The 23,466-nt window shown below is 48.9% G+C and overlaps 2 protein-coding genes across 7 annotated transcripts in view; one reads left to right on the plus strand and one right to left on the minus strand.

The window, feature by feature from the left end:
- The first annotated feature begins 88 nt into the window (after positions 1–88).
- Positions 89–9,005, plus strand: Rusc1 (RUN and SH3 domain containing 1). Of its 4 annotated transcripts, XM_052180082.1 has the most exons (11): positions 89–156; positions 851–2,274; positions 2,506–2,916; positions 3,652–3,750; positions 3,848–3,924; positions 4,045–4,219; positions 4,290–4,395; positions 4,558–4,604; positions 5,154–5,703; positions 6,482–6,604; positions 8,344–9,005. In XM_052180082.1, the coding sequence occupies exons 2-11, from the start codon at positions 933–935 to the stop codon at positions 8,510–8,512; spliced, it is 3,099 nt and encodes a 1,032-aa protein (XP_052036042.1). In that variant the 5' UTR covers positions 89–156; positions 851–932; the 3' UTR covers positions 8,513–9,005. The 4 variants fall into 4 exon arrangements, with proteins under 4 accessions (XP_052036042.1, XP_052036043.1, XP_052036045.1 ...); XM_052180083.1 differs by lacking the exon at positions 2,506–2,916; XM_052180085.1 differs by lacking the exons at positions 89–156; positions 851–2,274; positions 2,506–2,916 and adding an exon at positions 3,379–3,436.
- A 4,313-nt stretch (positions 9,006–13,318) lies between these two features.
- The window catches only part of Ash1l (ASH1 like histone lysine methyltransferase), a 116,046-nt gene continuing 105,898 nt past the window's right edge, over positions 13,319–23,466 (minus strand). For all 3 annotated transcript variants that reach the window (XM_052180088.1, XM_052180087.1, XM_052180086.1), the window contains exons 21-28: positions 23,341–23,427; positions 22,048–22,138; positions 20,712–20,850; positions 20,442–20,614; positions 18,524–18,690; positions 17,596–17,636; positions 16,309–16,610; positions 13,319–15,795 (exon numbers count right to left, since the gene is read on the minus strand). In XM_052180088.1, the coding sequence (XP_052036048.1) occupies positions 15,704–15,795; positions 16,309–16,610; positions 17,596–17,636; positions 18,524–18,690; positions 20,442–20,614; positions 20,712–20,850; positions 22,048–22,138; positions 23,341–23,427 (1,092 nt within the window). In that variant the 3' untranslated portion in view covers positions 13,319–15,703. The remainder of the gene's footprint in view (positions 15,796–16,308; positions 16,611–17,595; positions 17,637–18,523; positions 18,691–20,441; positions 20,615–20,711; positions 20,851–22,047; positions 22,139–23,340; positions 23,428–23,466) is intronic.

A 23,466-nucleotide genomic window follows, 5' to 3' on the forward strand; every position in this document is an offset into this window, starting at 1 on the left:
TTGGGAGGCGGTCCTGAGCTATGCCACGCCCATGCGTGAAGGGGTGCGGCTGCGCAGCCACAGTGGGTTTTGCCGGTGCCCCTCCCCTCCGCTCTGTTCCCTGCTGGGCGGGGACGCAGATGAGCCCAAGGCCGGAGCGATTCCAGGAGGACTGCGGTGAGGAGGGCTAGGTCTGAGAGTGCGGATGGATGGGTGGGTGGATGGATGGATGGATGGATGGATGGATGGATGGATGGATGGCACGGGAGAGGAGCAGTAAGAAAGAAAAAAAAAGAAACGGGCGACGGCTGGGTGATGGAGCCGAGCACAGAGTGAATGGACAAATCTTGCTGTTGTAGTGGGTGAGGACACGGGAGGAAGGCTAGAGCTGAACGGGGACTGGGACAGGCAGAGCTGACAGAGTGCTTCCTCTTCCTCCAGCCCAGACCCCTCTCCTGCACCCACCTCACTCAAGGATCCGGGCGGGCGGGGTCTCCTTCCTCCCAGGGGTGGGCTGGAGGACAGAGCTTGATTAGGAAGAATCAGGGTGTATTCTGGGTCCTATTCTTTTTCAAGCATCGCACCCTCATATTCTGGGCCCCACTCTTTTTCAAGCTTCGCATCCCCACGAAGATCAGAGTACAACCGCATTCTCTGATGACCCTCCTTTCTCGGTTCCCTGGAGGTTATGTCCGGCTCCACCTGCAAATGCTGCAGTGGAAACTAATGGCCTGTTCATGGTGATTTGAATCTCATTTAAATATTTCCTAAAGCAGCCAGATCCATCCCGGGCCTGTTCTAGTCCTCGGTCACCTCCAGTGCCCTTACCCGTGATTTCAGTAGCTGGGTTTCAACCACCCCTGTTTTCTAGGTCTGCATCTGCACTGTCAGGTAGGTGGATGTGAGACGCTGGATCCTTAGTTCTCTGAAAGCCTCCCGTCGTCCTCGGCACCATGCTGTCCCCTCAGCGGGCTTTACTCTGCAACCTCAATCACATCCATCTCCAGCACGTCTCCCTAGGCCTGCACTTGTCGCGCCGTCCTGAACTACAAGAGGGGCCTCTGAGCACACCGCCGCCCCCGGGAGACACAGGGGGCAAGGAAAGCAGGGGGCCCTGCAGCGGGACCCTTGTCGACGCCAACTCCAACAGTCCAGCTGTGCCCTGCAGATGCTGCCAGGAGCACGGGCCCAGTGTGGAGAACCAGCAGGACCCTTCCCAGGAGGAAGACGCCGCCTCGCCTTCAGATCCAGGGTGCTCTTCCTCTCTCAGCTCCTGCTCAGACCTTAGCCCTGATGAGTCCCCTGTGTCCGTCTACTCGCGAGACCTGCCTGGTAATGGGGACGCCAACCCTCAGCCTAGCGCCTTCCCCTTGGAGCTGGCCTCTCCTCTGGCTCCAGCGGGCCCTGACACCTGCTCTCCAGACAGCTTCTGCTGCTCTCCTGATTCTTGCTCTGGAATATCTTCTCCACCTGGACCTGACCTGGACTCGAACTGCAACGCCCTGACCACCTGCCAGGATCTACCTTCCCCAGGCTTGGAGGAGGAGGAAGACAGTGGGGAACAGGATCTTGCTACCTCGGAGCTCTCAGAGACCGAAGATGGGAGAATTGACGCAGGGAAAGCAGAGCCCAGTTGGAAAATTAACCCTATTTGGAAAATCGACACAGAGAAAACTGAAGGTGGGTGGAAAACCATCGAGGACAGTGATTCTGGTCGGAAAACAGACGAAAATACAAACTCGAGCTTGAAAACGGAATCTGGGAAATTGGCTTCTTGTTTGAACACCAATTCTGGTTCGAAAATAGATGCAGGGGAAACTGATGGGGGATGGAGAGGTGACGTCAGCCAGGAGCCGGTGCCCCATCGGACAATCACGTCCTTCCATGAGCTGGCCCAGAAGCGCAAGCGGGGTCCAGGGCTGCCCCTTGTGCCGCAGGCCAAGAAAGATCGAAGCGACTGGCTAATAGTCTTCTCGCCTGATACTGAGCTCCCGCCGACTGGGTCCCTGGGAGGTTCTCTGGCACCCCCCCGAGAAGTCACCACCTTCAAGGAACTCCGGACGCGAAGCAGAGCCCAGCCGCCGCCAGTCCCGCCGCGGGACCCTCCGGCTGGGTGGGCTTTGGTCCCGCCTCGACCGCCTCCCCCTCCCGTCCCTCCGCGGAGGAAGAAGAATCGACTTGGGCTGCAGCCTATTGCAGAGGGGCTGTCGGAGGAGGGCAGGGCGGCCAGTCCCCCGGCTGGTGAGGAGGCACCCGCCCCGCGGGAGCCCGAGGAACCGCGCGCGCACGCCGTGGGTAAGAAGCGCGGACCCGCAGGAGGGCGGGTCCTGAGCCCGCCCCTGGTCCCCTCCTTCTGCAGTGTCCTCCCCGCCCCATCTCCAGGGCACGCTCTGGGAAAGGGAAACTGGGTGGATCTTGGAGTGAAGGGACTAACTCTTTGCTCCTCTCTTTCCCGCCCCTCCTTGCCTGGCTGCCGGCCGCGCTGCCCTCCCCCTCTGCACCTGGCCCCGCCAATCCCGCCTGCAGCCGGTCCCTCGCTATTCCCTCGGCCCCCGGTTTTCCGGTTCTCGGCCGACGGGCGCCCCCTGTTGGAGGGTGGGGGCGCGGCCGCACCCGGGTCCCTGCTCTTTACGCCTCTGACCGGGTGGCCCAATTCCCGGCTGCGGCTGCTGGGGGCAGCGAGTCCCCCGGAGGAGCAGCTCCTGCCTGTGCGCCTATCCCCAGTGGGAGCGTATTCTCCTCCCACTCGGGGGGCCTTGCCTTGCCTGGCCAGCCCCGAACTGGCACTGCTGCTATCCCCGCTCTTTCCCAGAAGTAGCACCTTCCCCGCCGCGGCGTCCCCACCCCGCCAGGTTCCCGCCCCCCCGCTGCCAACACCACCGTGTCCGCCGACCGGCCCTCGCTGGACCAGAAGGCCACCACCTCCGCCCAGGCAACGTAAGACGGACCCGGGCCAGCCCCGCGGGCCGCGCCTCGGCTCGCTGTCCCTCCAGTACTGGGCCAGCCTTTTTCTAGGGCGCCTGCCTAGGTCTCGCCCTTGGAGTTGGTCAGACTCCTAGCGGGCTCCTTAGTTCCCGGGAGCCTAGCCTTGCTGGGGGTGAGGAGCACGGCTGCTCCCCTCGTTGCACAGCGGGCTCCATCTGGTCCATTGTTCGGGACCTGGAGTCACACCCTCTGTGGAATTCCTCAGCTAGGGAAGTTCTTGGCCTCGGTGGTGTGGATCTACTGTCCCCTCCCAGGAGATTCTAGCCACATCTCCATTAGTCCCGCCGCTAGTAGGGTGAAGCCCGAGCCTAGCATTGACGAGGAGCAAGGTGACTCCGTGGGTTCTCCAAGACTCCCCACCCTTTCCCGTCTGTCTGTCCTTTCATTGGTCGAGGCTCCCACGTGCTCCGAGTGGGCGCAGCCCTCGGTTTCCTCACCCAGTCATCTTCCTTCTTAAAGGCCCAGCTAGCTGGTCGGTGTGGCTCCCCGACTAAGCAGAGAGGAAGGGCAATGGGAACTGAGGTGGGGGCGGCGAGGGCCGGGGTTTGCCTAAGACCACCCTCCGCTCTACGTCCCAAGTGGCTGTGTTCTCCCCCACCCCCAACTCTCAAACTATGAGACCAAGGGAACCGGCGTCCTCTGTGTAACCCTTGGCAAGTAAGCGTCATCGCGTCCTTCTTCTTTCAGTGCGCAGTTCCTGGTCGTTTGCCGGTGTTCCTGGGGCCCAGCGGCTGTGGATGGCAGAAGCCCAGAGTGGGACTGGCCAGCTGCAGGAGCAGAAGAAAGGTAGTTGCTCATGCCGCCTTCTGAATGACCCTTGGTCTATAGCTGTCCACCCCCAACCCCCGCCGAAACCGTGTGTCTTCCTTCCATCTCCACGCAGGTCTCCTGATAGCTGTCAGCGCTTCAGTGGACAAAATCATCTCGCATTTCGGGGCTGCTAGGAACTTGGTTCAGAAGGTGAGTTGGTTTGAGGGAGGATGTTGGCAGATTTAATGTAGTGAAGGGGAAGTGGAAAGGACGCTGGAACACCTGGCTAGCCACGTCTCTGGACCCTCTTGCTTTGCGCGCTGTCCCCAGGCTCAACTGGGGGATAGCCGGCTGAGCCCGGATGTGGGGCATCTGGTATTGACCACCCTCTGCCCGGCCCTCCATGCTCTGGTGGCTGATGGGCTGAAGCCATTCCGGAAGGACCTCATCACTGGACAGCGCAGGAGCAGCCCTTGGAGCGTGGTGGAGGCATCTGTGAAACCTGGTGAGGCACAAGGCAGTGGGATCCGACGGCATCGGGGCGGGGCCTGGCTAACCGTTGCCCCTGTCCTCAGGTTCCTGCACACAGTCCGTGGGATCCCTGTACAGCCAGGTCAGCCGACTGGCCCCGCTGAGCAGCAGCCGCAGCCGCTTCCACGCTTTCATCTTGGGCCTCCTCAAGTGAGTGTGGCCTTCCCCCACTGCACTGGGGCCTCGGACGCCCCGGCACATGATGGCTAGGGCACAGTAGTGGCAGCTGTTTCCAGAGACCCCCCCCTCTCCAGGCTCGCCCCTCATCCTCCACCTCCTCCCTGAATTTACCACCTCTCCTTTCTCCTCCAGCACCAAACAGTTGGAGCTGTGGTTTTCCGGCCTCCAGGAGGATGCAGGTCAGAAGCTCAGATGGGAAGGCGTGGTACTGCGGGGCTAGGAGAGGACTGGCTCTCCCGCTGGTCCCTACCTGCGTCAGAATACACATCTAGGGGAAGAATATGGGGGGGAGAGTCAGCCTAGGCTACCGGGCCCTTCATGTTTCCCCTTGAGGTCTTCCACGCCTTGGGGCCGTCTCTTGTTCCGTGCGCCTGGAATAGGCCGGTCCACTTCCGGCTTCCTCATAGCCTTCAGTTCTTCTGTGGGGATCTTCCTCAGCGAGGTTCCAGCTCTACCCCGGAAGGCGGGTCCTTGCCCGCTGTGTGTGTTCCCAGGACCTTTGTTCTTTTCCCTTTCTAGCCTTATACAATGTCTCAGTTAACAGCACTAACTGGGCTAGCCTCGCGGGAGGCAGTAGTCCCACACGGGCAGAGAGAATTGTCAGTCCTGTAAGTCCAGCTCTTCCTGCTCTGTTGCCCACCCGGGAGCGAGAGGTCTGACAGATGTTTGTTGGCTCTGGGATTGGTGCAGGAGGTGGTCTGGGGCTGAGGCTGGCCGCTCTTTTCCAGGCCTGCTGTCCCTCTTGTATCTGCCCACCGGATTCTTCTCCCTGGCGCGCGGCAGCTGCCCATCCCTGGCTACCGAGCTGCTGCTTCTGCTGCAGCCGCTGTCTGTGCTCTCCTTCCACCTGGACCTGCTCTTCGAGCACCACCACCACCTGCCCCTGGGCCTGCAGCAGGCTCCCGCCCCTTCGGGCCCCCCTCCTGCCCTGCAGCAGACTATGCAAGCTGTGCTGCACTGGGGGGGACGCTTGGCTCAGAGTCTCCGACGGACTTCAGGGGAGGCCACTGCAGACTCTTCAAGCCCCTCCACACGCCCTCCGCCAGGCAGCTGGTGGGATCAGCTGACCCAGGCTTCCCGGGTCTACGCCTCTGGAGGCACTGAGGGCTTGCCTCTTCTCCGGTGGGGACCCAGGCAACACGGAACTACAGCTGAGGGTGCACAGGAGGCACCTCCACCCACGGAGCAAACCACGCCAGGCAGAAGCGTGTGGTTGGGGCGGCTATTTGGTGTGCCCGGGTGCCCCTCAGAAACTGAGAGTGGAGCCTTCAAGTCTAGGTATGTACACACCTGCACTTTGTCCCTTTTCTGACCTTCTGGGCTCATCAGCGCCCCCAGCGGCCAGTCATCCACGATCCTTTAGATAATAGGCAGGCAGTTGGCTTTTATAGCCATGGACTTTAATGGCTACATTCCCAAATGATTACACTTTAGTGACTACATTCAGTTATTGATTTCAAGCTGAGTGGTGGTGGTGCACGCCTTCTTAATTTTTTGTTTGTTTTTGTTTTTGCTCCAACATTGCAATGGCTGCTTCTGAAACATACCTGGAACACACCTTTGTATTCTGCTCCCTCTTTCTAGAAAGCTACTTCCCCAACTACCCCTCTGCTCACTTCTTCACTTCCTTCCAGTCACGCTCCGACCTTGACTTAAGAAGGAGGTCTTCTCTAGCCAGGGGATGGAGGCGCAAGCCTTTAATCCTAGCTAAGGCAGAGGTAGGCCGATGTCTGAGCATGAAGCCAGTCTGGTCTACAAAATAAACTCCAAGACAGCCAAGGCTACACAGAGAAACCCTGCCTTGAAAAACCAAAACCAAAATCAAACCAAAGTTCCTGATTTTGCAGCTCAGCTCTTAGAGCTGAAAATATTTATCTCACTGACCCAGCAGGAGCGTCTTCGTTGATGACTCTGAACCTGTGTAGCTCGATGGATCCATAGACCTTACAGTGGCCACTCTGCCTTGGGCTCTGACGTTTCCCTGTGTGCCACTTGGGGGATGTGTGGGTTCTTTCCTGGAGTGGTATGGCTTGGTGACCTACATTTTCCCCTCTAGGAGACCGTCCAGCTGGTTGCCCCCAACAGTAAGCGTGCTGGCCCTGGTGAAGCGGGGGACACCTTCTGAGACTCGTCCTGAGGAGCTCGTGGACTCGCCAGCCAGCATGGTGCCGGGTGACAGGTAAGGAGCTGCTGTGCTGTGCGCCTGTGTGTCTTCTCCGTAGAGCACATAGGAGGCAGGGGGAAAGGCTTTGCTTCTTCCCTGCCCATCACTGCTGGGGCACTAATTTTTTTGACCCTTAGCTTCTTTCTCCCCTGGTCATGGGGACTTCACTTGGGAGCCTGACACAGCAGGATCTTGAGTTCCAGGCCAGTTGTGGTTCCTGCACAAATGTGGTGCACAGAAAATGTATGCAGGCAAAGCATAGTATACAAAAAAATAAGCACATGACCTGGGCAGTGGTGGCACACGCCTGTAATCCCAGCATTTGGGAGGCAGAGGCAGAGGCAGGTGGATTTCTGAGATCGAGGCCAGCCTGGTCTACAGAGTGAGTTCCAGGACAGCCAGGGCTATACAGAGAAACCCTGTCTCAAAAAACCAAACCAAAACAAAGCACATGAGAAACTTTTTTTGAGACAGGGTTTGACTATGTAGACCAGGCTGGCCTTTAACTCACAGAAATTTGCATGATTAAAGAAAGGTGTTATGCATAGTCAGATTGGGTATTTGGGACAAGGTTTCTGTGTATAGCCCTGGCTGCCCGGGTACTTGCTTTGTGAACCAGGCTGTCCTTGGACTCATATAGATCTGCCTACCTTTGTTGGGACTGAAAATGCTACCTCGGCCTGGCTTCTTTTTTCATACAGGGTGTGTTTACGTAGCCTAAGGTAGTGGCCTTGAACTTGGAATGGCTTGGCCTTTCAAGTGCTGGTATTAACTGTGTGCACTACCACACACCGAGCCTGCTCAGACTTCTGTTTTGTTTTGTTTTTTGTTTTTTTTTCAAGACAGGGTTTCTCTGTGTAGCCCTGGCTGTCCTGAAACTCACTCTGTAGACCAGGCTGGCCTTGAATTCAGAACTCCGTCTGCCTCTGCCTCCCAAGTGCTAGAATTAAAGGTGTGTGCCACCACCACCCGGCTTGTACTCTACTTTTAAAAAGCACATAGTCCACTGCAGATGAGTTTGGCTGGTACATCAGACAAGACCGGGCATACAGAGTGGTGTGGCTGTGGTCTGGCTAGGAGCAGACGTGGAGCTGCAGGCCTGTGGAGCCCTGGCTTGGGGCTTGGGTGTTTTCAGTATTGGTTTTGGCGTGTGTCTGGTAGGGAGAGTGGAAGTCACAGTGAGGGAGACTTGAGTGTGGAAAGTGGAACTGTGGGACATGCTGGATGGCTCAGCCAGCCAGCCAAGGACCCAGGGACTTGTCACTCTGAGGCAGTGGAAACCCTCAAAGGGGCTAGAGTCTGAGAATGGTACACTTGGTTATGCTTCTGGAAGATTTGTGACTGCCACGTGGAGAAGGGAGGGCAAACCAAGAGAAACTCTGAGAGAGAAATGATTCCATGTAGCAGCCGCCCCAGAGAAGCTAGAGATCCAAATCAGGGCAATGGCTGACAGCTGAGGGGCAGAGGAGATGAGCCCACTGAACTTTTCTGATAGATTGCCAAGAACAGACGGGTGAGGGGGTGTTCTTTCCCACTTCCGGGACCGCCATCTTACTTGCATATGTGTAATTTGAAGCGGAGTGAAGCGCAGTTTCTAGTGAGCATTTCTAGAGTGGGTTTGTGGTTCAGGAGGGCCAGGGTCCCAGAGTTGACTTGCCAATGTGTGACCCCTGGAGTCCAGTGAAGGCCATGGACTACCTGGATGGGCCACCTGGGCTTTGTGTCTCTTTACCCTTCTTCTTGACTTCCCCCAGGGCAGTCCGGGCTCTGTGTGACCACACTGCTGCAGGACCTGGCCAGCTGAGTTTCCAGCGTGGGGAAGTGCTTCGTGTCATTGCCACTGTGGATGAGGACTGGCTCTGCTGTGGGCGGGATGGTGTGGAGGGGCTGGTGCCTGTGGGGTACACCTCCCTGGTTCTGTAGCTTTGGGCCTCTTTCCTTTTACTAGGTCCTGAATACTGTTCATAGCAACTGATGGTCCCAAAAGCATTTTTCCTTCTGCAAATCCACATTTCTTCCCATATCTATTTCTGTGGACAGTTAAAATAAACTTTCCTTCCTCCCCCAACACCCACCTGTGAGGTGAAATCTGCTCTTGCAAATATGTAAAAGGGACTTCCTGTCCACAGGATTCCTCTTCTCCACTGCACACGAGAACAGTGTCCTTCCTATCTGCCAGTCAGTAGCTCCCACCTCAGACCTTCATCCAAGTGGACTGTGTACACATGCTTTTGCCCCCAATCCTGCAGGACCTGTGGTCACCTCACTCTGTCTCTAGCCCTTGTTGCCTGTATTTAAGATTGTACTCCTGCTGTGCTAAGTGCTGGACGGAAGCCTGGACACCCCTGGTGGGTGGGCCTGTGGTGTTGGTCTGCCTCTTTCCTTCTCTGACCCAATAAAATGTGGGAGTTGAACAGATATGTGTCCCTGTGAGTTTCACCGTATAAGTACTGCTGCAGAGGAGATTGTAGCCCAAGGCAGAGAGATAATTCCTCCCTAGCCAAGGAAGTGGTTTTGTTTTTGAGAACAGGGAGACAAGGATCTTACTGTGTAACCCTTGGCTGGCCTCAAATTTGCCAAGATCTGCCTGTCTTTGCCCCCTGATTACTGGTATTACAGGTTTGTACTATCACACCTAGCTCTGGCTCAGATAGATGCAGGGTTTGGTTTTTCAAACATTTATCCATCATCCATTCATTCACTTATTTATTAATTTATTATTAATTTATTTAATATGAATGCTTAGACTGCATGTTAGTTAGTACTGCCTGAAAGTTAGCACACCTGGCTCAGACAGATGCAGGGTTTGGTTTTTCAAACATATTTATTTGCCAGGCGGTGGTGGCGCAGGCCTTTCATCCCAGCACTTGGGAGACAGAGTCAGAGTTCGAGGCCAGCCGGATCTACAGCGTGAGTTCTAGGACAGCCAGGACTACACAGAGAAACTGTCTTGAAAAACAAAAAACAAACAAACAAAAAAATCAAACACATTTATTTATTTATATGAATGCTCTGACTGCATGTTAGTTAGTACTGCCTGAAAGTTAGTACAGGGTGTAAGACCCTATTACAGATGGTTGTGAGCTACCACCATGTAGTTGCTGGGAATTGAACTCAGGACCTCTGTAAGAGCAGTCACATCAGGCACCATCTTTTCTGCTGTTAGGAGCCTCCCCAGCCCAGGTCTCCCCTCATTCCAGAGCTATACCCTTCCCCACATGGGTCACGTAGGTGCCTAGGGATCCTAGTTAAGTTTTCCCGGCTGAGCCATTTCCTATGTTTATTATAGCCTTAAAAGAACCAGAGTTTTAAAGAAGCTGAGGAGGACGACCCTGTAGGACCAGCAGTCTCAATTAACCTCCAAGATCTCTTAGACACTCAGCCACCAACCAGGCAGCATACACTAGCTGATATGAGGCCCTCAACATAGACAGCAGAGGACTGCAGGGTCTGGGTTCAGTCAGAGAAGATGCACCTAATCCTCAAGAGACTAGAGGCCTTAGGGAGTGGAGAGGTCTGGTGGGATGGGTGGGTGGTGGCAGGGTGGGGTCATCCTCACGGAGACAAGGGTGGGGCAGGGAGGATGTAAGGGATGGGGAACAGTCAGAGGGTGGACTGAGAGGGGGATAAAATCTGCAGTATAAAAAAAGAGCGAGCAAGGGTGTGAGTTTAGACATTCCTCTCTTTGTGACTGCAGGTGCGAATGTGTGTCTTTTACCCTCTCACTGGCTACAATCATGGGTGGGTCACCATACCCGCCAGGCACAAATGTGTATACCCCCAACATGCACTACCAAGTTTATATGTTTAAAGTTATGTGACAGTGATACTAGGATCAGAAGTCTCAAAGATAAATAAGCATGATCCTGACCCGTGATTGGATTCTGAAGTCTCAGAAACACTGACAACAGCTTTTGTTTCCCACGGTACAATCTGCTAGCCTCTTTCTGATCCCGGTTCCTGGCCGTGGCTTGAGAGAACACTAAAGTATTTGAGACATTTGGCTTGCTACAGTATTTATAGTCACAGCCGAAGGTTCAGCCTTGTGCAGGCATGAGCAGAACAGTAGGATGTCTTTGAAGAATAGGCCAGGATGTAATATTTAGTTTTATAACATTATTTTATCTAGATCAAGAGTTTAAAGCCATGTGGTAGTGGCACCTACTTTTAATCCCAGCAGTCTGGAGGCAGAGGCAGGTGGATGGATCTCTGTGAGTTTCAGGCCAGCCTGGTCTACAAAGAGAAACCCTGTTTTGGAAAAAGAAAAACAAAACAAGAATAAATGAATGAAAGACAAGAAGAGAAGAAAAGAAACAAAACAGATGGGGCTGCAGAGATGGTTTGACTCTCTTCCAGAGGACTCAGGTTCAGTTCATGTTTTTCTGGCCTCCATGGGCACCAGACATAGACGTGGTATCAGATATAACATACATACAGGTCCAACAGTCATACATATAAAATAAAAAATTACAGCTGGGCAGTGGTGGCGCATACCTTTAATCCCAGCACTTGGGAGGCAGAGGCAGGCAGATTTCTGAGTTCGAGGCCAGCCTGGTCTACAGAGTAAGTTCCAGGACAGTCAGGGTTATAAAAAGAAACCTGGTCTTGAAAGAACAACCAAATCCAACAAACAAACAAACAAACAAAAAAGTTGGGAGGGGCTTTATCTAACTGAGCAGTACTCTGGCTACTTTTTCTTTTGAGCTGTATAGCTAATGGTGTGGGTGAGGGTGGTGGGCGTTCAAAGGTCAGAGGGTGATGACCAGAGCTGTCCTTGTTTGAACCCACAGCTCACTAACTTAGTCAGCCAGCTGACTCCAGGGCTCCACTGTTCGGCCTAAGTATTGTCATGGCTGTTGGGGATAAAATTCTGGTTACTATGCTAGTAGCATAGGAGGGCCTTTGGTCACCCAGTGTCTTCAGCCTCTCTTCAGTATTTATGTCTGTCTGTCTGTCTCTCTAGTGGTTTTTAGAGACATGGTTTCTTTGTATAGTCCTGGTTGTCCTGGAACTCATTCTGTAGACCAGGCTAGCCTAGAACACATACATCTGTCTGCATCTGCCTTCCAAGTGTGTACCACCACCACCACCACCACCAGCAGCAGCCAGCTCTATTTTAAAATCTTTAACATTTAGTCTTTAGTTAAACACATGAAAACATGCTGCTTGAAATTTTTTTCATGAACTTTTTGTGAAAATCAGAAAACAGTGTATCATTTATAATCTTTCTTCTTCCTTCTGATCACCTATATACCTTTTGTACAGATCTTAAAAAAAGGGGGGGGGGGCTGGAGAGATGGCTCAGTGGTTAAGAGCACTGACTGCTGTTCCAGACCTGAGTTCAATTCCCAGCACCCACATGGTGGCTCACAACTATCTGTAATGAGATCTGATGCCATCTTCTGGTGTTTGAAGACAGCTACAGTGTACTCATAAAATCAATTAAATAAATCTTAAAAAAAAACCCCAAAAAACAAAACAAAATCACAGACTCTTCTGCTTTTTCTTATTCCTTCCTGGCCTCACTTGGGCCATTTCTAAAAACTTACTGTTTAAACACACAAATAGTTGGGAATCTCTTAAACACTGGTGCTGAGATATTTATGGCAGGTTATTTAACCTTCCCAAGCCTTCACCTCTGTTTCGTTAGAATGGCGATAATGTCCAACGGCTAACTAAGGAGAGGGCTCCCTGCGAGGCTGCTGTGGATTCATTCACTCGGGGCTTCAGTACAGAGTCTCCACGCCTGAAGACCAGCACAGGGTACACGGAGGATACTTAGACAGACACTGTCTGCACACAAGCACCACAAATGTGGCCTGGGTTGGAAGTAGCTCAGTTTTTTTTTTTTTTTTGGAGACAGGGTTTCTCCGTGTAGCCCTGATTTTTATTTATTTTATTTTAATTCTTTTTTAATATTTATTTATTTATTTATATATGTAATAAATAAATAAATATTAAAAAAGACACTGTAGCTGTCTTTAGACACCCCAGAAGAGGGCATCAGATCCCATTACAGATGGTTGTGAGCCACCATGTGGTTGCTGGGAACTGAACTCAGGACCTTTGGAAGAACAGTCAGTGCTCTTACCAGCTGAGCCATCTCTCCAGCCCCGCCCTGATTTTTATTATTGAGAGTTTTTTTTTTTTTCTTTTTTTGGTTTTTTGGATTTGGTTTTTTCGAGACAGTGTTTCTCTGTGTAGCTCTGGCTGTCCTGGAACTCATTCTGTAGACCAGGTTGGCCTCAAACTCAGAAATCTGCCTGCCTCTGCCTCCCAAGTGCTGGGATTACAGGCGTGCGCCACCACCACCCAGCAGTAGTTCAGTATTTGGTGTGCACAAGGCCCTGGTTTGGGTCTTCAGCATATCCGAATAAAGCCAAGTGGAGGCTGGCATGCTGGTACCCACACATTTGGTACTCAGCACATTTTTGAGTTCTAGGTCAACCTGGTCTACATAGTGAGACACTATCTCAAAAATAAAAAAGTGGATCTAAGCACAGCATGTTTGACAGCTAGATGTTGAATGTCTAGTCCTGTGATCACTGTGGCACTTACTGGACAGGCTGAATCCAATTAGAGACTCTAGAATAGAAGAAATGGCGCAGGGGCTTAGGCAGCTGATGACAGAATTTCAGAGAGCTCTCCTTAGAAACAGGCTGAAGATGGTGGTGGAAGATACTGCAGGTAGGAAAGAGGCACACAAACAGCAAGGTAACCACGTCACAGTTAGGAAAAGTTGTTTCCATTTAATGCTAGACTTTCAAGGATTGAGATGCAAGCCTTTATGCAATTACATCCAATGTTAAAATTGGTAATACATAATTTACAAAGATTAACATCAAAACAATCATCTATTTAGATATGCTTTTCTGTAAAAAGGAAATATATTAGCAGCATTTATATTTTCCGCAATCACACAGCCTACAGACATGCAGACTAACTCTGTATCTATTTGCAGTGATGTAGTGCTTTGCCCCGCATTTCGAACACCAAAACCCACCTGGCAGCTGGGGGTTGTTTTTATTTTGTTATTATAAAATAACTGAAAAATAAAAAAGGCATTAATTTCTACACCAGTAAGAAAAACAAGTTTTTTGCACTTACCTAACATTTGATTGTCTAAAAAACATTTCAGTTTTTAATCTTTCAACAAAAGAAAGATAAAAATGACAGCGTAGTGTCTTTTGCTTCTGTTCTTGCAGTTTAAAAAGTTTTTTCTTTCTTATTTTAAAATTTTAGTGTTTAACACTATTAAAGGAAAACATTGAATTTAATCTCTTTCTTGTCATTTTCTTGCTTTTGACTAAAAGGAGACCCCAAAGTGCCCTTAGTCCCCTCCCTCCCTCCCACCCCCTCAATGAGAAACAAAAGGAACCACTCAGATGGGCTTGGACATGCGCTCCCCAGCGCCACACGAGCGTCTTATACCCAGGTCTCGTGGTAATGTACAATGCTTCTCTACAGTAAGAAAATACTCCAAACTATTTTCTTAATTTCTCTTTTTTTCTTTAATAAAATATTTTGCTTTTTCTCTGATCAAGGGGATCTATGCCATCCCCCTCTCTTTCTCTCTCTCTTTTTTCCCTTAAGAATAACACAGAAAGGAGAAAAAGAAAATCAATGGAATGAAAGGTGGTCAAGTGTCTCTACCTAAATGAGTCAGAGCGCGTCGTCATCATAGGGGAAGGAAATGTACAGTCAGGACATCATTGGTCCAGTATCGGAAAAGAGTAATGAAGGTGTGTTTACTAATGTATTGCTTACCAATCTCACAACATACACACGCACACACACGCACGCACGCACCCATGTGAGCGCACGCCCACACATAAACACACACACACACACATATATATACACACACATACATACACACGCGCGTGCACATACACACACATACATATATATATATACACACACACACATACACATAACTTGGCACATTTAAAAACCATCTTTTCTCTTATAAGAACATCTAAAATGTATATGCATATGTATGTCTGAGAAGACAAAGCAAAGCTTTTTGAATTTTACTTGTAAAGAGACAGTATGGTCTGGTAACTTCTGGTCAAGAGACTGGGTGAGAAGGCGACTCCTGATGATGAAGTCATTTAGAAAGATGGAAGGGAAATGGGACTGTATGAGGGATGGACACTGGAACTATACAGTTAAGAAAATAAGAGTAGTGTTTTCAATTGGTAATCTACACTTAGGTCAAACACTCTGATAGTGAACACTGCTTAACAGTTCTGTAGTGAGTTTTTCTAGGGGAGAAGTTTAGAGGTTTCATGTAGTTTTAAAAACTGTTGTTCTTTTTTGAAGTGACTCTCGTTGCACAGCAGACACACAGGAAGAGAAGCAGCATGTGTGCTGGCAGGGGCTTGGCTTTCTCAGTAGGAAAAAATATGTTCTGCAGGTTATGAAGGGTAACTCAAAAATAATTACAAATACTGCCCTTCTGACCCCACGGGGGCCTTGCCGCCTCCTGATTCTATCGACTCTATTCTGGGAAACAGAGGTAGGGAGAGTGGCAGCAGTTCTAAGTGCTCTGAGCAGTTGATTCATGTTCTATTACTTTGACCTGGTTGGGCAAGAAGGGAGAAAGACGTTTCCTGTTAGAGGAACTAAAAGAGGCCCCAGCTCCTCTCTGTTCAGGTCTCTGATGCAGCTCTTAGAGCTAAGAGAATGAACGACTGGGCTAGGGCGGGGAGCTGGACCCTTCCCTTTGGATTTTGAATTTATACCTGGTTGTAGGAAGCAGCTTCGTAGTGCTTGCAGGAACAGAGGGCAACCCAGAAAAACCCAAGCTGTGAGGAGTATCAAGTGCTGTAAAGTACCAATAGCTTCTGGCTATTCCAAATATGGTCCTCCTCTCTATTGACCTTTAGGTAAAGCCATAAAGAGAAGTAAACTCAACCATCTCAGACAAGCCTACTTCCTTTCCCTTTCCACTAGCTCCAAGTTTTAGTAAGTACCTAGTGTCAGACACGTGACCCCACTCCCCTTGCCTGGACAGAACTTTTCTGCCCCAGTCCATGTCCAGAGAGCAAGAGACTGGACTCGATGGTGCCGTTAGATCCCAGATGCTCGAGGTTCTTATCGTTTAGAGAGTCATTTCCGAAAGCTGTTTTCTGGTATAAACAAAGTGCGCCTTCGCAGTTTCCGGCCAGACCCTTCCTCCAGCAGGTAGGTCACATCAATGGCTGAAATCAGAACCAAGACGGCACATCAGATATCACTCTTCTGCATCACATTCTGGATTTGCACTCTAGAGAACTCAGGACTCTAAAGCATTAAGTCTGATCCTAGCCCTAAGTTTTTGTTTTGAAGCTGTACCCTGGCCCCTAAAAAGAAAAATGGTTTCTCTAGAGTTTGGAAGACACCATCTGATCACTCTGAAGACATGACTGAGCCAAGTTTATGAAAGAACAAAACCATTTTCTTAGAACATGTTCCATGCTTGTATAGTAATTAGATGTTTTAAATCCAGACAAAACTCAGTGGTATAATGTATTCTCTAACATATCTAAGGTACTAGGTTTATTTTGCAGTATAACACACGTGTGTACATGTACACGTGTTCGCGTGCGTGTGCGCGCGTGCGCACACAGACACACATACACACATATGCACACACGTGCGCACAGACACACACACACGGTATCTTTTTTTACCTCTCATTTATTGTCTAGCCTAATTATGAGCCTGAGTCTTACCATTTTTCCCAGGTATTTTCTCAAGGAGGTTGAGTAAGATGTGGTTGAGCCGTTCCCGCTGGCTGTGCCTTCGCTCCTCAGGTGTGCTAGCTAACTGGGACTCTTGACTACTCTCGTCTGGTTTCTTTTCAGCATCACTGACGTCCCCAGTGACTCTTTCCTGGTCTGGCTCCTCTGGGCTGGGCATTTCACTGGCTGCTTGCTCCTGACTAGCCAGCACCTCTTCAATCAAGGGCAAAGCATCATCTTCTTGTCCTAGGTCTTTTAGGGGTGGCTTTGAGCGTTCAGACTTCCAGGAAGATCTGCCAAAAGGATGTGTGAATTTAGGGCAAGGCGAAGCAAGGCACTTGGAGGGTGGGAAAGTGAAATCAAGAAGCCTGAGGATGGCCCAAGACTCTGGAGTCTGCTTACTGGAGTCTGGCTTGAGTTATAAAATTTGAATGTTAGCACTAGAACAAACCATCCGTTTTCTCTGATTTAATTTTTTCTTTTTATGTTAGTTTGTGCATGCTAGGTTAGTGTTTTATCACTTAGAAATTAATTTAATTTCCATTTGTAAAATTAAACCTTCTTATTCTCAGAAATCTGAAGCAAAAATTAGATAAAATCCTGTAAAATACTCCAGGCTTGGAAAAGCTGCTTAGTTTAACTCTGACTGCTTCAGGAACATGAAGGAAACACAGCTGTGATATCTCCAGTCCAACTACAGTAACATTTGAATAGATTTTACTGTGTACTTTTCACATGTGTATCTACATGCATGTAGGTGCCCATGAAGGTCAGGAGAGGGTGTTGGACCCCCTGGAGAAGGATTTACAGGTGGTCATGGGTACATTGGTCATGGGGGTACAGGGAATAGAATTCATGTCCTCTATAAGAATAGTGCAGGCTCTTAGTCACAGAGTCATTTCTACAGTCCCAGCAGTGGCGGCTTATGCTCTTAACCGAGAGACAATAGAAAAGCCACCATGAGGAGCATCCTCCTCATTTACAAGACATGTAATCTCTTTAATATATGCTCAGTTCATTAAGACATATTCTGAGTCCATCTGCAGTTCTGTTGCTAACCTGTTCTCTTTCTCTTATCGTTGTATCCCCCACCCACTTCTTGCTAAGGATTCCTAATGGGACTGCACCTCTCCCACTTTAGTGACAGCATCTCACTGGGCTACCCTACACAGAATAGCCAATCCCAGTAGTAGAGACCAATGAGGAAGTACTGGCTTTCTTGTTCTGTATTAGCTGCTGGCTAACCCCCTAAAACCTTTACATTCTTCTAGGACTCACCGTCCTCCGTTCCTCTTGTAGTTGTCTGGGACATAATGAGGCTGCAGAAAAAAGGGGGCAGGGGGAGGGAGGTAGATAGATTAATGTTGGATCTGATCTGGGGTCACTAGGGTAAGGAATGCAATTTGGGTGAGCGGCCCATCCATCCATCTATCCATCTATCCATCTACCCACCCATCTATCCATAAGAAAAACAAAGCATCAAAGAGTTTTTAAGAGTTAAGAATGCTTGGAGTTGAAGGTAAGCCTAGGTTACATGGTGGCTGGGAGGCAAACCCGCACTAGAGAAACCCTGTCTCCTCAGAAACATCAAAAGATTACTTTTAGAGTAACTATCCTTTGTAAGCATTTATTGAGACAGGGTCTCACTATGTAGCCTTAACTGGTCTAGAACTTGCTATGTAGACCAGGCTGGACCTCAACTCATAGAGATCCACCTGCCTCTGTATCCCAAGTGGACTACCACACTGGCTTCTACATGCTTCTTACAATTATGAATATGAAGAAAGGAAAGTTGTAGAGGTACCAGGAGAATACTCCATAGATAGGAGTACTCATTACACAAGCAAGAGGACCAGGGTTCAAATCACCAGTACTCACAAAACACAGCAGGGTATGGCCCAGTGCTGGGCGTAAGGTTACTGGAGTTTGCTGAGTATTAGCATCAGGTATAGTGAGAGACCCTGTCTCAAGGGTTTATAGGGAAAGCAGAACAGGCAAGCCAGTCCCCTCTGGCTTTCTTACCTGAGCTTGTACACATGTACATATACTATACAAACTATTTTTAAAAAGGACAAAATAGCGAGGCCTCAAGTATTATGCATGTAATTCCAGCACTTAGGGAGTAGAGGCAAGAGAGCGGAAAGTTCAAGATCAGCTGAGCTAAGTGGTGACACCATGCCTCAGAAAAAAACCAAAAGTAACTTACTGAGAAGTCTCTTTTAGGTGTGAGCTTCTTGGGGAAATGATCAAAGGCATAGGGTTTGGTGCAGACAGGGTAGCGATTCCGATGGATCTTGTAAAAAAGGTGTGCTGACTTGTCAAGCCGATAATCACAGATGTACACATCTTGTTCCTTTATTCCTTTGGGTCTCCCTGTAAATTCAAACACTGTTACAGAATCTGACTTCCCAGGTCAGAGAAATGGCTTGGCTGCTAAGAGTACATGCTGCTCTTACAGAGGACTGGAGGTTGGTTCCCAGTACCCAGGTGAGAGGCCTCATAGCTGTCTGTAACTCCAGCTAGAGGGGATATGACACCCTCCCCTTTTGGCTCCCAAACACACCAGTATTCACACACAAATACATACACTTAGCCACATTATTAAAGAAAAAGTAGATCCAGGCCCAAGAGTGGTAGTGCACATCTTTAATGTTAGGAAGCAGGAGGATCTTTGAGTTCAAGGTCAAAGAGGCCTGGTCTACACAGAGAAACCCTGTCTAAAAAAAACAACAAAGATAAGGATAAAAAACAACAAGGATAAGTCATCTGATTTTCCTTTGTTCCCAAAATCAGCACAGTAGATAAGATCTACCTCAGAGAGAGACACTGTAATGATTAGCACTCTGTGGTTGTAAAGACTAAAGCACTGGTATCCAAAGGAGTGGGCGCATAGCTGTGGAAAGGAGCGCCAGGCTGTAAAGTCCTGGCCACAGACTGAATGTGGCAGGGTTCTGAGTGAACTCTGAGGACAGAGGCTCCTGGGGAGTCCGGAGACAGAGCACCTGGAAGCCGAGGCGGCAACCACCAGGTGAGCACTCCTTTATAACTGGAGAGCGATAGCAGTCTGTCAGTATGGATCAGAATATTTATTACTGAAATAAAGTTTTTTGCCATTATACTGAAATAAAGATAGAGATAGCTATCTTTATAAAGATACTGAAATAAAGATAAAGATAGAGCCAGCTAAACTCTGGCTAACCATGGCAACAAACACACATCAAGCTAGCTATAAATTAGAGCTTTTGTAGATTATCTGATCTTTGTAAAACTCAGAAAAACCCGTGGCTTCAAATTAAGGAAACATATGCTCGATCATGTATTTAGGTAGTACCATGTGATGGAGCTGGATTTTAAATTCTGGGCTGAGTGTTGGCCTGCTGACCTGAGTTCAATCCCCTATGCTTACATGAAGAGAAGAGGCGGCGGTAGTGTTGTGACTACATAAGTACCGAAAAAGGGATTCTAATCCTTGTGTTGATACATTAAATACCTTTATTAGCTGGCTATGGTGGTACACAGAAACCTCAGTGCTCCAGAGTCAGAGGTAGCTAGATCTGACTCTGGAATTCAATGTCATCCCAGTCTATAGTCAATTCCAGGCCAGGATAGCATAGTAAGATCCTGTTGTAAAATGAATAAGTAAGTAAATATGCTGTGCTTTATTAAGAAAAAGAGGGGACAGGATGGTGGCACACCCTTTAATCCTCACACTTGGGAGGCAGAGGTGGTTGAGACCAGCCTGGTCTAAAAAGAGTTTCAGAATTGCCAGGGCTATAAAGAGAAATTCTATCTTGAATATCCAAAAGAAGAGTAGTTCTCTCTAATGTTTCATAGCTAGTGTTAGTATTAGAGAATCCTCCTCAATACTTTTAGATTTTTTTTTAATGCCTATGAATGTTTTGTCTACATATATGTAAGTGTACCGTGTATATGCCTTGTACCCAAGTGAAGCCAGCAGCAAGTTTTGGATTCCCTACAACTGGAGTTATCAATGGTTCTGAGCTGCCATGTGGGTGCTGGGAACTGAACTTGGGTCCTCTGCAAGAATACAAGTGCTGTTCAATGCTGAGCCAACTCTCCAGTCCCAAGGATTACGTCATAACAAGCCTTCACCATTTATTTACCTTTACAGTATGTGTAAAGGTCCAACACACAGCACGTCCCAACTACAGCCTCCAAGGGAATGATCTCATAAAGCGGCACCCGAAACAGCTCGTTGTGATAGAACCGACGGGATGGAGAGTGATGAGTCTCATGGGGGCGGAAATAATGGTGACCAAAGGCAAACCGTTCTTCTCTTTGAAAATGAGAGAAAATGAGAAAGGTTAGACTGTGTCTCTTAGCAAGACCTCAGTGCTCACTCTGCTGGGAGGAGGACAGGAACCAGCACTTACTTTTCATTCTTCCAAAGCTTCTCGATTCTAAAGATGTCAAGTTTATCTCGGTTAATGTGAGATAGCAGTCTATAGGACTGACGGACTGGGTGGCCATCAGGTGTGCGCCGACTGTCCCTCATCAGGTACACACAATCACCTAGAAAGTACAGAAAAAGGAGGACATGCATGCTAACCTCTGGATGGAGTCCATAAGGAAACCTTCTATCTGATCCAGTGTCTATGTCAATACGAGGTGGGTAGGCAGACAGTTCAGCAAGTAAATGAGCAAGAACCTAGGTTCAGTCTCTGGTATGACAAGAACCTAGGTTCAGTCTCTGGTATGGACAAAGACCTAGGTTCAGTCTCTGGTATGACAAGAACCTAGGTTCAGTCTCTGGTATGACAAGAACCTAGGTTCAGTCTCTGGTATGACAAAGACCTAGGTTCAGTCTCTGGTATGACAAGAACCTAGGTTCAGTCTCTGGTATGACAAGAACCTAGGTTCAGTCTCTAGTATGATAAAAGGAATCAAGAGAAAGTAAGACCAGCATTGTGACAATGATTTTCAACTCTACACTGAGAAGTATTACATGATCTATTTTTTTTTTTGTACTTTCTTTGTCTTTTTACTAGGTTTATTAGTATTTTTTTAATTTTTATAGTCTTACTATGTAGCTCTGGCTGACCTGGAATTCACTAAGCCGACCAGGCTAGTCTCAAATTCAGAGATCCACCCCTCTCTTCCTCCAGATGGGATTAAAGAAACTTTGCCACTATACCTGGCCAACTAGGTTTAAAGTTATTATAAGGACTTTGGATCTAGCTCAGTTCTAGGTTACTTGATTAGCACTTGAAGCTTTGGGTCAATAAGGAGCACAGCAAACAAAAAGCAAGTAGACAGAAAACTAGTGTAAACCAGGCAGAATAGCTAGTGTTTCTCATTCCAGAACTTGGGAGGTTGGGGCAGAAGGACACCTGGGAGTTTGAGGCCTGGCCTGAGCTACAGTTTGAAAAACCAAGACCCAGTAATAAGAAAACAAGACACAAATAACAACAACACCAACACCCCCCCCCCCATCAAACAAAAGCTATCAAATTAAGGGAAGGGACTCATAAGGCCCAACCATCACTGAATAGCTATTGACAATGGTTGCTGGAGAAGTGGTAGAGAGTCATCTCTAGGTAGGTAGTCCTCAGGGATGCAGCCTATAGTAACCTTCCCTTGCTGAAGTAAGTGATTATACCCTTCCACACAAGCAGAGGCAGGTAACCTCAATCCTAATCTCAATCTCTCTCTTTCTCTGACCCCTCCCTCTCCCCCCCCCCACAGTGGAGTCTGAGACCTTTTACTTACCCTGGCGAAGCAGCAAGTCATCTCGGAGTAAACAGATGAAGTAGACACAGCCAGGCTGGGCATAGTGGGGCCTAGGGATCATGGGTACCTCCTGATAAGAACACAAAGTCAATGGAGAAAGTATTACATTTGGCCTAATGATCTCAATTCAAGAGAGAAAAAGAATTAAAACTTAAAATTTCCCAACTAATACTTTAAAAGTCATTTTAATACACTATACATATTAAAAAAGATGGAAACCTCTAGTTTTTAAATCCAGAGAAATTACAGTAGATGACATCCTGACAGGTCCAGGTTCCGAGATGATGTACTACGATGCGTTAGTCCTGAGACTGCTGCGAGATCTCAGCAGCACCTGACAACATGTGCAATGGGGGGGGGGGGCAGGATTTCTCATGACAGTGTTGTCTGCAGTTCCCTTACAGGGAATCACTGTTCAAGGTCAGGGAAGCAAGCATTCTAAACTGCATCCCACAATAAATTTTCTAGCTTATTATTATAACAACAGCACTATGGCTAAGAAATGCTGCTTAAGGCGGATTTCTGAGTTCGAGGCCAGCCTGGTCTACAGAGTGAGTTCCTGGACAGCCAGGGCTACACAGAGAAACCCTGTCTCGAAAAAGAAAAAAAGAAAAGCAAAGCTGTCCAAATGCTTTGTTTTATGGGGTGACTTCCTACACACTCACTGTGTCTGCACACACGTGTGTGAGGGCCCTGCATGGCACCAGACACACGCGGAGTCAGAGGACAATATGCAGGAAGCGCTTCTCTCTCCTTTGTGGATCCCTGGGGTTGGACTCAGTTGAGAGGTTAGCAGCAAGAGCATTTAAGCACTGAGCCACCTGGCAGCCTGAGATCATATATACAAATACAGCTGTGCCAAGGGCAGAACCTGCCCAACATGGACTAGTCACTGACGCTGACATCAGGAAGATTGAGGCAAGGGGTGTTTTCAACCAAACACTACCTGACAGAAGTGGCACTTAGAACTCTCTCTCTACCACTGGGAGGTTAAGGAAAGAAGAAGGTGAATTTGGAGCTAGTCTGGGCTACATAGGAGCTCACACCTCAAAAACTGAATAAAACGAGTCTTAGTTTTATATATTAACTACCACCACCTTCTACTCTCCAGCCCCCAGATAGTTTCTTTGTGTAGTAGGCCCTACTGGGTTGGAACTGGATCTGTAGACCAGGCTAGCCTTCTCCAGAATGCTGAGATTACAGGTGCGCCCACCACTGCCTGGCCTCATCCAGTAACTTTGGTTCACAGATCCTAACTGTGGGCCAGCTTACCCTGTCCACAGGCCGAGGGTCACACTGCTCACAAAGGTAGTGCTCCACATCTGTGTTCACACCCATGCAGTCGCAGTGCTGCCACACCTAGGAGACAGGCACACTTGACAAGGCATTTACACTTAG

The sequence above is a fragment of the Apodemus sylvaticus genome, chromosome 4, assembly GCF_947179515.1.
Source record: "Apodemus sylvaticus chromosome 4, mApoSyl1.1, whole genome shotgun sequence".
Taxonomy (NCBI): domain Eukaryota; kingdom Metazoa; phylum Chordata; class Mammalia; order Rodentia; family Muridae; genus Apodemus; species Apodemus sylvaticus.